The sequence below is a fragment of the Sapajus apella genome, unplaced genomic scaffold (genome assembly GCF_009761245.1).
Source record: "Sapajus apella isolate SASKATOON/1434 unplaced genomic scaffold, GSC_monkey_1.0 scaffold85, whole genome shotgun sequence".
Lineage (NCBI taxonomy): Eukaryota > Metazoa > Chordata > Mammalia > Primates > Cebidae > Sapajus > Sapajus apella.
The window spans coordinates 3294325-3305490 of NW_022437025.1; the positions used below are offsets into that span (position 1 = coordinate 3294325).

The window sequence follows — 11166 nt, forward strand, 5'->3', positions numbered from 1 at the left end:
GGATTTCTGAGTGTGTGAGGGGGTGGCGGGGTTTCTGAGTGTGTGAGGGGGTGGCGGGATTTCTGAGTGTGTGAGAGGGTGTCGGGGTTTCTGAGTGTGTGAGGGGGTGGTGGGATTTCTGAGTGTGTGAGTGGGTGGCGGGGTTTCTGAGTGTGTGGGGGGTGGGGTTTCTGAGTGTGGGGGCTCTACCACTTGGTGGCAGGTGTTCTGCTCTGGGCTCTGGGAATAGTCCATCTCCCCCGGATGCAGCTGCCCCAGCCTCGAGGCTCACAGTGGGAGGCCAGCTGCCTCTGGGATGTGTTTGGGGTGTTTCAGGGACCCCCCCGACAGCCATTGTCTGTGCAGAGACCTTGGGGTGCGGGTTGGGTTCCAGGGGCCCAGTGCTGCTCCAGGCAAGTGACACCTTCTCTTCTCCCTGTGACAGGAAGCAGGGCCCACAGCAGCAGAGGCCTCCCAGGTAACAGAATCATCGACGTGGATCTCGTCACTGGCTCAGCGCCTGGACGGGGTGGCTGCACCATGGGTGCTTGGGCTGGCCCCGGGAGGTCGCAGGTCAGCAGTGGGTCTCCTGCATCAGATCTCCCCAGCCTGAGCCCCGTCCCGGGTGAGCCTGCCAAGCCCAAGGCCAGCACGCACCACGCCACTTTCGTCTGAGCTGCCCCCGCCTGGCCGACTCCTGTGGACACATCGGGTTGGGGGCAGCCCAAGTGGATTCTCTGGGCCTCAGAAGGGCCACCTGGCCACCAAACCCTCAGGAGCCGAGCCAGGAGGGCAAGGGGTGACCTCGCCGGAGGGACTGGCCCCAGACACTTGCCGTGCTGGCCGTGAGGCTCCCCGGCCAAGGCCCGCAGCTGCCCAATAAAGCGTTTCTGAGGACCCAAGCGTTGGCCTGGTGCTGGGTGCTGGGGACACAGACCCCTCGTTCTCGGGACTCCGAGCGCATCCCTGGGAGGTCGTGCAGGAGACACAGGGGCCTGAGGAGGAGAAGTGCCCCAGGGTAAGGTCGAGGGGGCTTTGAGGAGAGGGGAGCTTGGCTCTCAGGGCCTGAGGGCCAGGACCAGATGGCAGAGACTGTGCCTGTCGAGTCGTGGGGACCCTGCTGCTGCTGTCCTGAGCCCCCTGCCCCGGCCTTGTTTATTCGGCTGGTCTGAGAGCCTTTCTGGGGAGGGACCGTCTAAACTACAACTTGACGGCAGAGGAAATCTAGAAAGAGCCCTGGCCTGTGCCAAGGCCTTGGGGCTAAAGAGGTCTGAGTGCAGAGAGCAAGCCGACGTCGCTGGGTTGAGTCGGAAGAGGCAGGGCCATCCCCCAGGTTGCCTCAATGGAACCCCTAATGCTGAGGAACCTTGGGACAGGGTGATCGGTGAGCTCCTCACAGCATCCCAGAGGCCTGAGAGCACAGCAAGTCCCCTGGGTCTGTTCTAGAAGCTTCCAGGGAGTGGATGGACCCCAGTTAGTGGTGCTCCAGGAAGGGGGCTGGGGGAAGGGTTGGAAGGGAAGATGGAGCTTGGTACCAGCTGTGTGCACCACCCATCACGGTGCCCATTGTGCCCTCAACACCCACCATGCCCCCAGGGCCCACTTCCCCCCTTACCCACCGTGCCCCTGGGACCCACCTTGTCCCCACACCCACCACTTTGCCCCTCACCCACCATGCTGGTACCCACCACGCCCCCGGGACCAACCTCGCCCTCTCACCCACTGTGCCCCCAGGACCCACCTCACCCCCTCACCCACTGTGCCCCCAGGACCCACCTCGCCCCCTCACCCACTGTGCCCCCGGGACCCACCATGCGCCCTCACCCACAGTACCCCTGGGACCCACCGTGCCTCCGCATTTACTGCGCCCCCGGGACCCACCACACCTCCATGTCCACTGTGCCCCTGAGCCCATGGTGTCAAGCTGGGTGGTCAGTGGGTGTCCATTCTTTCTCCCTCTGCGCAGATAGGCAAATGGGGGAACAGAGAGGGGATTTAGGGTACACAGGGAGGTGGCTTCAGCCCTCGCTGCTCTCCAGGCCACAGTGGTTCGCTGGCCCCTCCTCCCACCTTGGAATGCAGTTGCTGACGCACGGGGAACCCCAGGCGCCGTGGTGGCTGCTCCAATATTGCAGAAGAGGTTCCCCAGGCAGCTCTGCCCACAGCCCCAAGTCATGAATTCTGTGACGCCAGCTCCATCCAGGTGGCGGTGGCATCCCCATCCCAGGCCCCAGGGTACCTGGCGCAGCATTGTGCTGGGGCCCCGCCTGGGCTCAGGCTACAGGGTCAGGGAGGCGTACTTGGCCTGGGCCGTCCAGGTGGCGGTGGGGAGCTGGGGTTGGAAAGGCTTCCCGGAAGAAGTTCCTGGGTCTGTCTGGGAGACGAGGAGAAAGGGACACTCTGAACATCGCCAAGGGCTGCTGGGGGGCCCTAGCCACCCCCGGAGTCAGGATAGGTGGGCGGGGCAGGCCCTTGGGTCATCACGGGCCACCCTCGGCCATCCCATGGCCCCTCACCCCCCTGTGCCTGGCCTTTTGATCAGCCCTGGGGCCACTGAGAGGAGGCAACACCAAACCCTCCGGGAGCTCCCGGTGCTGCTGCCATTTGTGGGATGGGGACAATGCTGTCCCCACCGCTACTGTCTGCCATGCTGGGCACAAGACCGGACCCCTCAGGCTCAGCACCCACAGCTGCTCTCATCATGGACAATTCACAGGCAGATGATGGCCAGCTCTGTGGCCCACAGGGACTGGGATTGGTGCCAGACTGTCTAGGCCCCAACCTATCTGCATTATCCTGGAAGACTTCCTGGAGGAGGCTTCTAAGCTGAGGCGCAAGGACCATGTCAGGTCTAGGACCAGGACCAGTGGAGGCCAAGGCCAGAGTGGGACAGCTGGGTCTCCAGGGAGTGCAGCAGGTGTGGGGCTCAGGGGACTCGGGGACTTCCTCCCTGGCTGGACCTGCCCGACACAGGAGGCCGCCAGAGTTAATCATTTCCATAAGGCCTTGACCCCACCTGCCCTGGCCGCTCTGCTCCTGCCTCCCGCTGCCCCTCAGGCCTGCTCAGGAGACATGGGGCACCGGGCCTGGGTCCCCAGCCCCTGCCCCCCACTAGGGCTGGGCCCCTTCCTCCTCCTCCTCTTCCTCCTCCTGCTGCTGTTGCTGCCGTGCGGGTTCCAGCTGCAGCCTGGCGGGGTGAGCACCGACTGTCACAGTGCGACCAGAGGCTCCCTGGGCCACTTGGGGTCCTTGGAAGGAGACCAGAGGGAAGGTCACTGCAGAGCGGGGTTTTGTGGGGCCAAGGGGCCCAGTAGGGGCTCAGGTTGAAAGCTGGCCTCATGGGGCAGGTGGATGCTGGGCTGGCCTGGGGGCTCGGCTCGTGCCTGAGGGCTGTCGTCCCTGTGTGTCCTGGCCTGGGCCTCTGTGGGTCTGGGGGTTGTCGTCCCTGTGTGTCCTGGCCTGGGCCTCTGTGGGTCTGGGGGTCGTCGTCCTGTGTGTCCTGGCCTGGGCCCCTGTGAGTCTGGGGACTGTCCTGTGTGTCCTGGCCTGGGCCCCTGTGGGTCTGGGGGCTGTCCTTGTGTGTCCTGGCCTGGGCCCCTGTGGGTCTGGGGGCTGTCCTTGTGTGTCCTGGCCTGGACCCCTGTGGGTCTGGGGATTGTCATCCTGTGCGCCCTGGCCTGGGCCCCTGTGGGTCTGGGGGCTGCTCTTCTCTGAGCCTCTGTCGGGTCTGGATGCGTGAGGTTGGGGAAACTTCCGAGAGCCTCCCAGCTGCTCCCATCCACCCAGACCTGACCTCGCGGTAGCAGCCTGATGGGCGGCAGTGCCTCGGCCTGGGCAGTGGCCCTGAGCAGGTGCTAACTGGGGGCCCAGGGTGGGGAAGGGTCAGGGCCCGGCTGAGGCCCCGGGAATGTCATGTGTCCTCCTGGAACCTGCTCCAAGATCTGAGGGCCCCAGTAGGGAAGCAGGCTCGGGGCTGTGCCTCCTGCCCGGCAGGACCTGAGTGTGAGGGTCTGTCCCACACTGACACCCTCTCTGCCCCTCCTAGAACCACACGGACTCCCCAGAACCTAATGCCACAGCGAACTCTGAGATTCCTACTATCCTGGTGACCTCTGTAACCCCTGAGATCCCAGCAACGAGTGCTCCAGAGGCGGAGGGACCCCAAGGTGGGGCGTTCCTGCCCCGGCACAGGGCAGTCCCCTCGAGCAGCCCCCAGGCCCAAGGTGGGTCAGGTGGGCTCTGGGAGGAGGGATCGGGCTTCCCCCAGGGCTGGGTGGGAGGAGCATGGCTGCGGCTGGGGTGCCCTGAGGGGGTCGGGTGCCCCTGGGTGGAGCGCTGACCCCGTCACCCCTCCCCACAGCACTCACGGAGGACGGGCGGCCCTGCAGTTTCCCCTTCCGCTATGGGGGCCGCATGCTCCACGCCTGCACCTCAGAAGGCAGCGCTCACAGGAAGTGGTAGGTCTGGGTGGCCGGAGCACCCAAGCTGGGGTCAGCTGCCCTGCACTGCCTGCTGCTCTGGGGGCTGGGCACACAGCAGGGCTCACCATGCAGCAGGCGGACCCAGTGAACCCGGACACTACAGGGTCATGGGGTGGGGGAACCTCTGCCTGGGACCCTCATGCAAGAAGGTGTTGCCCCCAGGTGTGCCACAACTCACAACTACGACCGGGACAGGGCCTGGGGCTACTGCGTGGAGGCCACCCCGCCTCCGGGGGGCCCAGGTGGGTGCCGGGTCGAGGAGCCTGGGTCTGGCAGGGGGTGCTGGGCCTGGCCAGAGGGGACAAGGGGGTAATGGGCCTGACCCAGGCAGGGGTCCTGCCTGCAGGGGAGCAGAACAGGGGCCCCGGGGGTGCCACCCAGGGCCGGAGCCTCCCCCAGGCGGGACCTGCGTCTCTTGGTGTCTGCACAGCCATCGCCGGGTGCAAGGCGCCGCCTGGTGGTGAGGCCGAGCCCTTTGGCCACACAGGCAAGCCCCGGGCAGGGGACAGGCAGGCCCCTGGTGGTGCCGGCCGCCCTGCTCACACATGGGAGAGGCACATGGGAGGGGCTGCTGCCTGACAGTGTGGGTGTCGGGCTTCCAGGGAGCCACGCACAGAACTGGGCCAGCGGCCAGGTGCTGAGTAAGGGACACTGGGAGGGAGGGGAGGTCTGTGTTCCTCCCAGGGGCCTCGATTCCCCGAGGGACATGGATAGGGCCCCTTTGCTCCCAGAGCCCCTCACCGGGGCCTCATGGAGCCTTGGCTATTAGGGGTATCACAGAGGGACCCTGAGGCTCCCAACCCACACATCACGGCCCCTCCTGCACGTCCCCAGCTGGCCCAGAACCCTGTGCCTCCAGCCCCTGCCTCAATGGGGGCTCTTGCTCCAACACCCAGGACCTCCTGTCCCACCACTGCAGCTGCCCCCCAGCCTTCACCGGCAAGGACTGTGGCACGGGTGAGTGGCCTCAGAGGCGCATAGAGCCAGGGGCTGGAGCACGTCCTGGGAGGATGGGGGAACGCGGGGGGCTGCCTGAGTGTGGGGTGGGGGTGAGCGGGGCCTCAGAGGGCCACAGAGCCAGGGGCTGGAGCGGGTCCTGGGAGGATGGGGGAATGTGGGGGGCTGCCTGAGTGTGGGGCGGGGTGAGTGGGGATCGGGGCCTTGCTCAGGGACAGCAGGTGGCCAGGGAGTGGGGGCTCACTGTGCCACCCTCAGAGAAATGCTTCGATGAGACCCGCTGTGAGTACCTGGAGCAGGGCGACCGCTGGGCCCGTGTGCACCGGGGCCGCGTGGAAGGGTGCCAGTGCCTGGAGGGTCAGGCCTGGTGTGAAGGCACCAGACACACAGGTGCGCCATGGCGTGTGGGCCGTGCCACTGACCCTGGGGGTGGCCCTGTCCCCACCCGAGTGGGGGAATTGCCCGAGGTCACCCAGCCATGAGGGACGAGGGGTGGACCCCGGCCCTCACCCCACCATCATGGGGCTCTGTGAGGCCCTGCCCCAGCTCCTCGGCCCTGCCCCCAGCTTGCCTGAGCAACCCGTGCCTGAATGGGGGCACCTGCCACCTGGTCGTGGCCACCGGGACCACCGTGTGTGCCTGCCCAACGGGCTACGCCGGGCGTCTGTGCAACATCGGTGAGTGGGTCGGCTGGCCGGGTGCCCTGTGGCAGTGCGGGGGGACCCCGCCATGGACTGGCCTCACTGCCCTCTGCCCGCAGTGCCTGGCGAGCGCTGCTTCCTGGGGAATGGCACGGGGTACCGTGGTGTGGCCAACACCTCGGCCTCGGGCCTCAGCTGCCTGGCCTGGAACTCCGACCTGCTCTACCAGGAGCTGCACGTGGACTCAGTGGGCACCGCGGCCCTGCTGGGCCTGGGCCCCCACGCCTACTGCCGGTCAGCACCATGGCTGCTCCAGGCCGCCGCACGTGGGGCAGGCGGGGTTTGTCCCGGGGAGAGGCACCTCAGCTCCCTAGAACCCAGGTGGGGCCAGCTCCGTCCAGACAGGGCCCGGTACCTCTGCCTGGGACGCTGCCCGAGGGAGGGCCGCGCACTTCCCGCTGCTCCGGGTGTGGGAAGCCGCCTTTCAGGGGTTTCCGATGACCCCTCCCCATGCCCTCTCAGAGGGGCAGTGTGACTCCCCGCCGGCCCCACCTCGTGCACTGCAGGAATCCGGACGGTGACGAGAGGCCCTGGTGCTACGTGGTGAAGGACAGCGCGCTCTCCTGGGAGTACTGCCGCCTGGCGGCCTGCGGTGCGCAGCCTGGGGAGGTGCTGCCTTGGCCTCACCAAGGTCACAGCAGTTTTCCTTGTGGTCCTCCTTCCCCCTCCCACACCTGGCTACTGCACCTCTGACAGATGGGGAAACAAGCTCACATAATCAGGCTGGTCCAAGGTCACGCAGTGGGTTGGTACTGGGGTCACAGCGGGGGAGCAGCCTGCTGCAGGGGCTGGTCACCAGGTGACAGCCTCTGGTGGCACCTGACCAGACTGCACTATGCCCAGTAGGGCCTCAGAGGCCTCCTAGGGAGGAGATGGGAGGACGGCATGCAGGCTCCCCACAGGCGCCCCTGGCATCAGACTGCGCGGACAGCCCCCAGAGGCCGCCGGCTTCCTGCCCCACGTCCAGGGCTCTCGTGCGCGGGGTCTCTGACGGTGCTGGGGCTGGCTGTGGGGTTCCAGGCTGCTGAGGGAGTCCCAAAGCCCTCTTGTGTCTAGCCACTCCGGCCCTCACAGAGCCTCAGGATTGGGCATCGAACCCCCTTCTACAGATCTGGAAACAGGGCAGAGGTGGGCAGGTGCCAGGGCCTGAGCAGTGTGGACAGGGGGTCCTGCCATGGCCCGCTGCAGTACCTGCTGCTGGGCGGGGCGGGAGTGAGAAAGGGGCTGGCCCTTCGGACCCCAGGGGTGTGACTGGGCGACCTTTGGTCCTAGAATCCCTCACCAGAGCCCAGCCCCCACTCCCGGATCTCCTCGTGCTGCCCGAGCCAGCCTCCGCCGGACGCCAGGCCTGCGGCAAGAGGCACAAGAAGAGGACGTTCCTGCGGCCGCGCATCATCGGCGGCTCCTCCTCGCTGCCCGGCTCGCACCCCTGGCTGGCCGCCATCTACATCGGGGACAGCTTCTGCGCTGGCAGCCTGGTCCACACCTGCTGGGTGGTGTCAGCCGCCCACTGCTTCTCCCACAGGTTTGCCTCCTCTGGGCCCCGCCGCCCTCCAGCGCCACCACGTGCCCATCCCCACCCGCCTGCCTCCGCTGACCCTTTCCTGGGGTCCCCAGTGACCCCCTCTGACCCCTTTGGGACTTGGGGCTCAGCCTTGAGCTGGGCACGCGCAGAGATTCCAGAAACCCTGTCCCTATTTAGGGAGCCCAGGGGTCGAGGGCGTTTCCGCAGAGAACCGGGCACCTGCGGAGGGTGCAGCGGACAAGGTCCTGTCCTCCCTGCAGGCCCCGCTCCTCCCAGAATCCTGGCGTCAGAGCCCTAAGAGCCCAGTACAGCCAGGGAAACCGAGGCCCAGCCCACTCCGTGGACTCCCCGCAGTGGGGGTGCACAGCCACCAGGCACACACTCTGGGAGGCGGAGCTCGAGTGGGGAGACCCTGAGGCCCAACGCCCTTCCCTGCCTTCCCACCTTCGATGGGCACCCCAGTAATTAGGGGCAGGGGTCTGGCCAGCTGAGGGTCTGCCGGCCTTTTAAGGACCACACTGCCCAGGGTGGGCCCAGTGGAGGCTGCAGCAGGCAGCTCCTGGGCCTGCAAATGGGGCCAGAGCCCTCCTCGGCGTGGAGACATGGGGTTCCCCACGTGGAGCCAGGGCAGGAGGTCGAGGCAGGAGGGAGTGACCTTCACACAGCAGCTGGGAGCCAGGCTGACCCAGGGGCCTGGGCTCTGTGCCCAGCCGGAGTGAGGGCTGTGTCTGGGGACGCCACATTGTGGACGGGAGCTAAGGCAGGTCCCAGGCGGGGCCGGGACAGGAGCTAAGGCAGGCCCCAGGGACGGGAGCTAAGGCAGGCCCCAGGCAGGGCCGGGTCTCCACCTACTCAGGTCCAGCCTTGGAGCCGACCCTGCCTGGGCCTGGCCTGAGACTCCGCCCAGGGCTTGGGACCGGTGTTGTCAGGAGGGTTGGCATCGCACTGCAGCTCCCGTGTCTGGATCTGGGGGTGACTGGCCATAACCCCTCCTTGGTGACCCCCGTCTCCTCAGTATCAACAGCCCACACTCAGGCACTTGCTTAGACCTTTCCCCTGGACCAGGGTCCCACGCCATTGGCCTCCTTGGGCAGTGGGTGGGGGAAGAGGAAGGGAGAGGTGACCCTGGTGGCCAGGGGAGGGTGGGTCCTTGCAGCCACCAGCTCCCCTTGCACAGGCCCCCCAGGGACCCCCCACAGCCCCCCAGGGATCCCGCCTGCACAGTTGACCCAGGGACCCCCTCTCCACAGTCCCCCCAGTGACACCCCCTCCACAGCCCCCCCAGGGACCCCCCCTCCCAGCCCCCCCCAGGGATGCCCCCTCCACAGCCCCCCCAGGGACAGTGTCTCAGTGGTTCTGGGCCAGCACTTCTTCAACCGCACGACGGACGTGACGCAGACCTTCGGCATTGAGAAGTACATCCCCTACACCCTGTACTCCGTGTTCAACCCCAGCGAGCATGACCTTGGTGAGCTCCAGTGCATCGGGCCGCACGGTGGGCAGGTGGGTCCTGTGCCTCCCAGGCCAGGCCTGGACAGGGGCAGGAGCTGGGCAGCCGTGGTTCGGGGAAGTTGGGGGAAGGGCAGGGAGGCCGGGGCACCGATTCCTTCTGGATCTCCCAGGCTGCCTAGTGGGACCTGCTGGCCACCTTCCCTCCCTCCCTCACGGCCCCGACAGCCTCCCCTTCAGCCCACACGCTGCAGGCTGACCCTGGGCTCTCTCCTGATCAGTCCTGATCCGGCTGAAGAAGAAAGGGGACCGCTGTGCCACGCGCTCGCAGTTCGTGCAGCCCATCTGCCTGCCCGAACCCGGCAGCACCTTCCCTGCCGGGCACAAGTGCCAGATCGCGGGCTGGGGCCACTTGAGCGAGGGTGAGCTGGGAGGGTGTGCCTAGCGCCCACCGGGGTGGACAGTGGCTAGCCACAGCGTGTGTGTCGGGCTGAGGGCACCGTGTCCCACAGACGTGAGCGGCTACTCTAGCTCCCTGCGGGAGGCCCTGGTCCCCCTGGTCGCCGACCACAAGTGCAGCAGCCCCGAGGTCTATGGTGCCGACATCAGCCCCAACATGCTCTGTGCCGGCTACTTTGACTGCAAGTCCGACGCCTGCCAGGTGAGCTCGTGTCCGCCCTCAGGACCCCACTGGGGGCTGCTCCACTGGTCCTGAGTCTCGGAGATGCTCACCGCTGGGGAGCCCAGAGCCCGACAGCGCCCCACCCTGGCAGGGCCAGCCAGACACCCCTGGGCAGGGAGCAGACTTGCTGTCAGCACCAGCCTCCCAGGGCTGCCTCCTCACACAGATGGGGAGACCAAGGCTCTGAGAGGGGCCTGGTGTCCCACAGAGCCTGGACACATCCCAGCTGTCCAGCCCGAGGCGGTGCTGTCCTTGTGACACCAGATGCCAAAGGCCCCTTTGCCCCTAGTCCTCTCCAGCCATCAGTGAGCCCAACAGCCCAAGCACGTCCGGGGCTCCGCAGGCTGGCGCACTCAGGCGGCATGGCAACCTGGCATGCAGCAGCTCTTTTATGCCCCATTTCATAGCTGGGGAGACTCAGCACCAGGCAGCCAATTCACTCTTCCAAGGCCACACAGCCCACAGGTGGTGAAGTGGGTGGGGCTTGTCAGTGGACCTTGCTAAGTGAAGTCAGGGTGGCTTCCTGGAGGAGGGGGTGTTTGCATCGGTCCTGAGGAATGTGTAGGAGTTTGCCAGGTAGCGAAGAAGTCATTGCAGGAGGTGCTTGGACACAGGGTGGCTGTGTGGCCCACACAGGGTGTGCACTGGCGGGGAGAGGGGGCCTGGCTTCAGGAAGGGGTATAACGTGATTGGATGCCCTGGCCGGCCAGTGCTGCCCCCCGGGAAGGAGACGCCCTTTCACTAGGTTCAGGAGAGTGCATCGGCTCTCCGTTGCTCAGAAATGCCTCCATCCTCTGTCCCCGAGCTGCCACTGAGCCAGGCCCCCGGCTGCAGGAGGGTGGCTCTGACTGGTGTCTCTGCCCAGGGTGACTCGGGAGGGCCCCTGGCCTGCGAGAAGAACGGCGTAGCCTACCTCCATGGCATCATCAGCTGGGGCGACGGCTGCGGGCGGCTGCACAAGCCGGGGGTCTACACCCGTGTGGCCAACTACGTGGACTGGATCAACGACCGGATCCGGCCTCCCAGGCGGCCCTCGTCTCCCTCCTGAGGCTGCGTGACACCCTGGTTCCCACCGTTCCCTGCCTTGCTGACAATAAAGATACGGCCAAGAACCTGCCCCACGCTGCCTGCCCCTGCCTGCGGCCCTGCCTTCCCCTCCAGGCCGCGACTCGGGCCCAGGTCTGCGGGCGGCCGGGCTCAGGCTGCGGTCCTGGAGCCTGCACAGTCCTCAGTGGAGATGGAGCCTGTGGCCCACAGCGGGGTCTGGCTCCAGAGAGTTGTCAGGCATCAAGCTCCAGCAGAGGCCAGCCCCTCCCACGACAGCCCCCTCCCACGACATCCCCTCCCAGGCCAGCCCCTCCCAGGCCAGCCCCCTCCCAGGCCACCTCCCCC

The 11166-nt window shown here is 66.8% G+C and overlaps 2 protein-coding genes across 7 annotated transcripts in view; both read left to right on the forward strand.

The window, feature by feature from the left end:
* The window catches only part of RGS12 (regulator of G protein signaling 12), a 160237-nt gene extending 159356 nt beyond the window's left edge, over positions 1–881 (forward strand). For all 6 annotated transcript variants that reach the window (XM_032254025.1, XM_032254026.1, XM_032254027.1 and 3 more), the window contains one exon: positions 425–881. In XM_032254025.1, the coding sequence (XP_032109916.1) occupies positions 425–654 (230 nt within the window). In that variant the 3' untranslated portion in view covers positions 655–881. The remainder of the gene's footprint in view (positions 1–424) is intronic.
* Positions 882–2987: 2106 nt separating this feature from the next.
* Positions 2988–10888, forward strand: HGFAC (HGF activator). The gene is made up of 14 exons (XM_032254033.1): positions 2988–3174; positions 4025–4202; positions 4340–4436; positions 4623–4702; positions 5295–5417; positions 5676–5807; positions 5984–6094; positions 6178–6352; positions 6625–6710; positions 7391–7643; positions 8972–9111; positions 9374–9514; positions 9605–9753; positions 10640–10888. The coding sequence occupies exons 1-14, from the start codon at positions 3052–3054 to the stop codon at positions 10820–10822; spliced, it is 1971 nt and encodes a 656-aa protein (XP_032109924.1). The 5' UTR covers positions 2988–3051; the 3' UTR covers positions 10823–10888.
* The last annotated feature ends 278 nt before the right edge of the window (positions 10889–11166 follow it).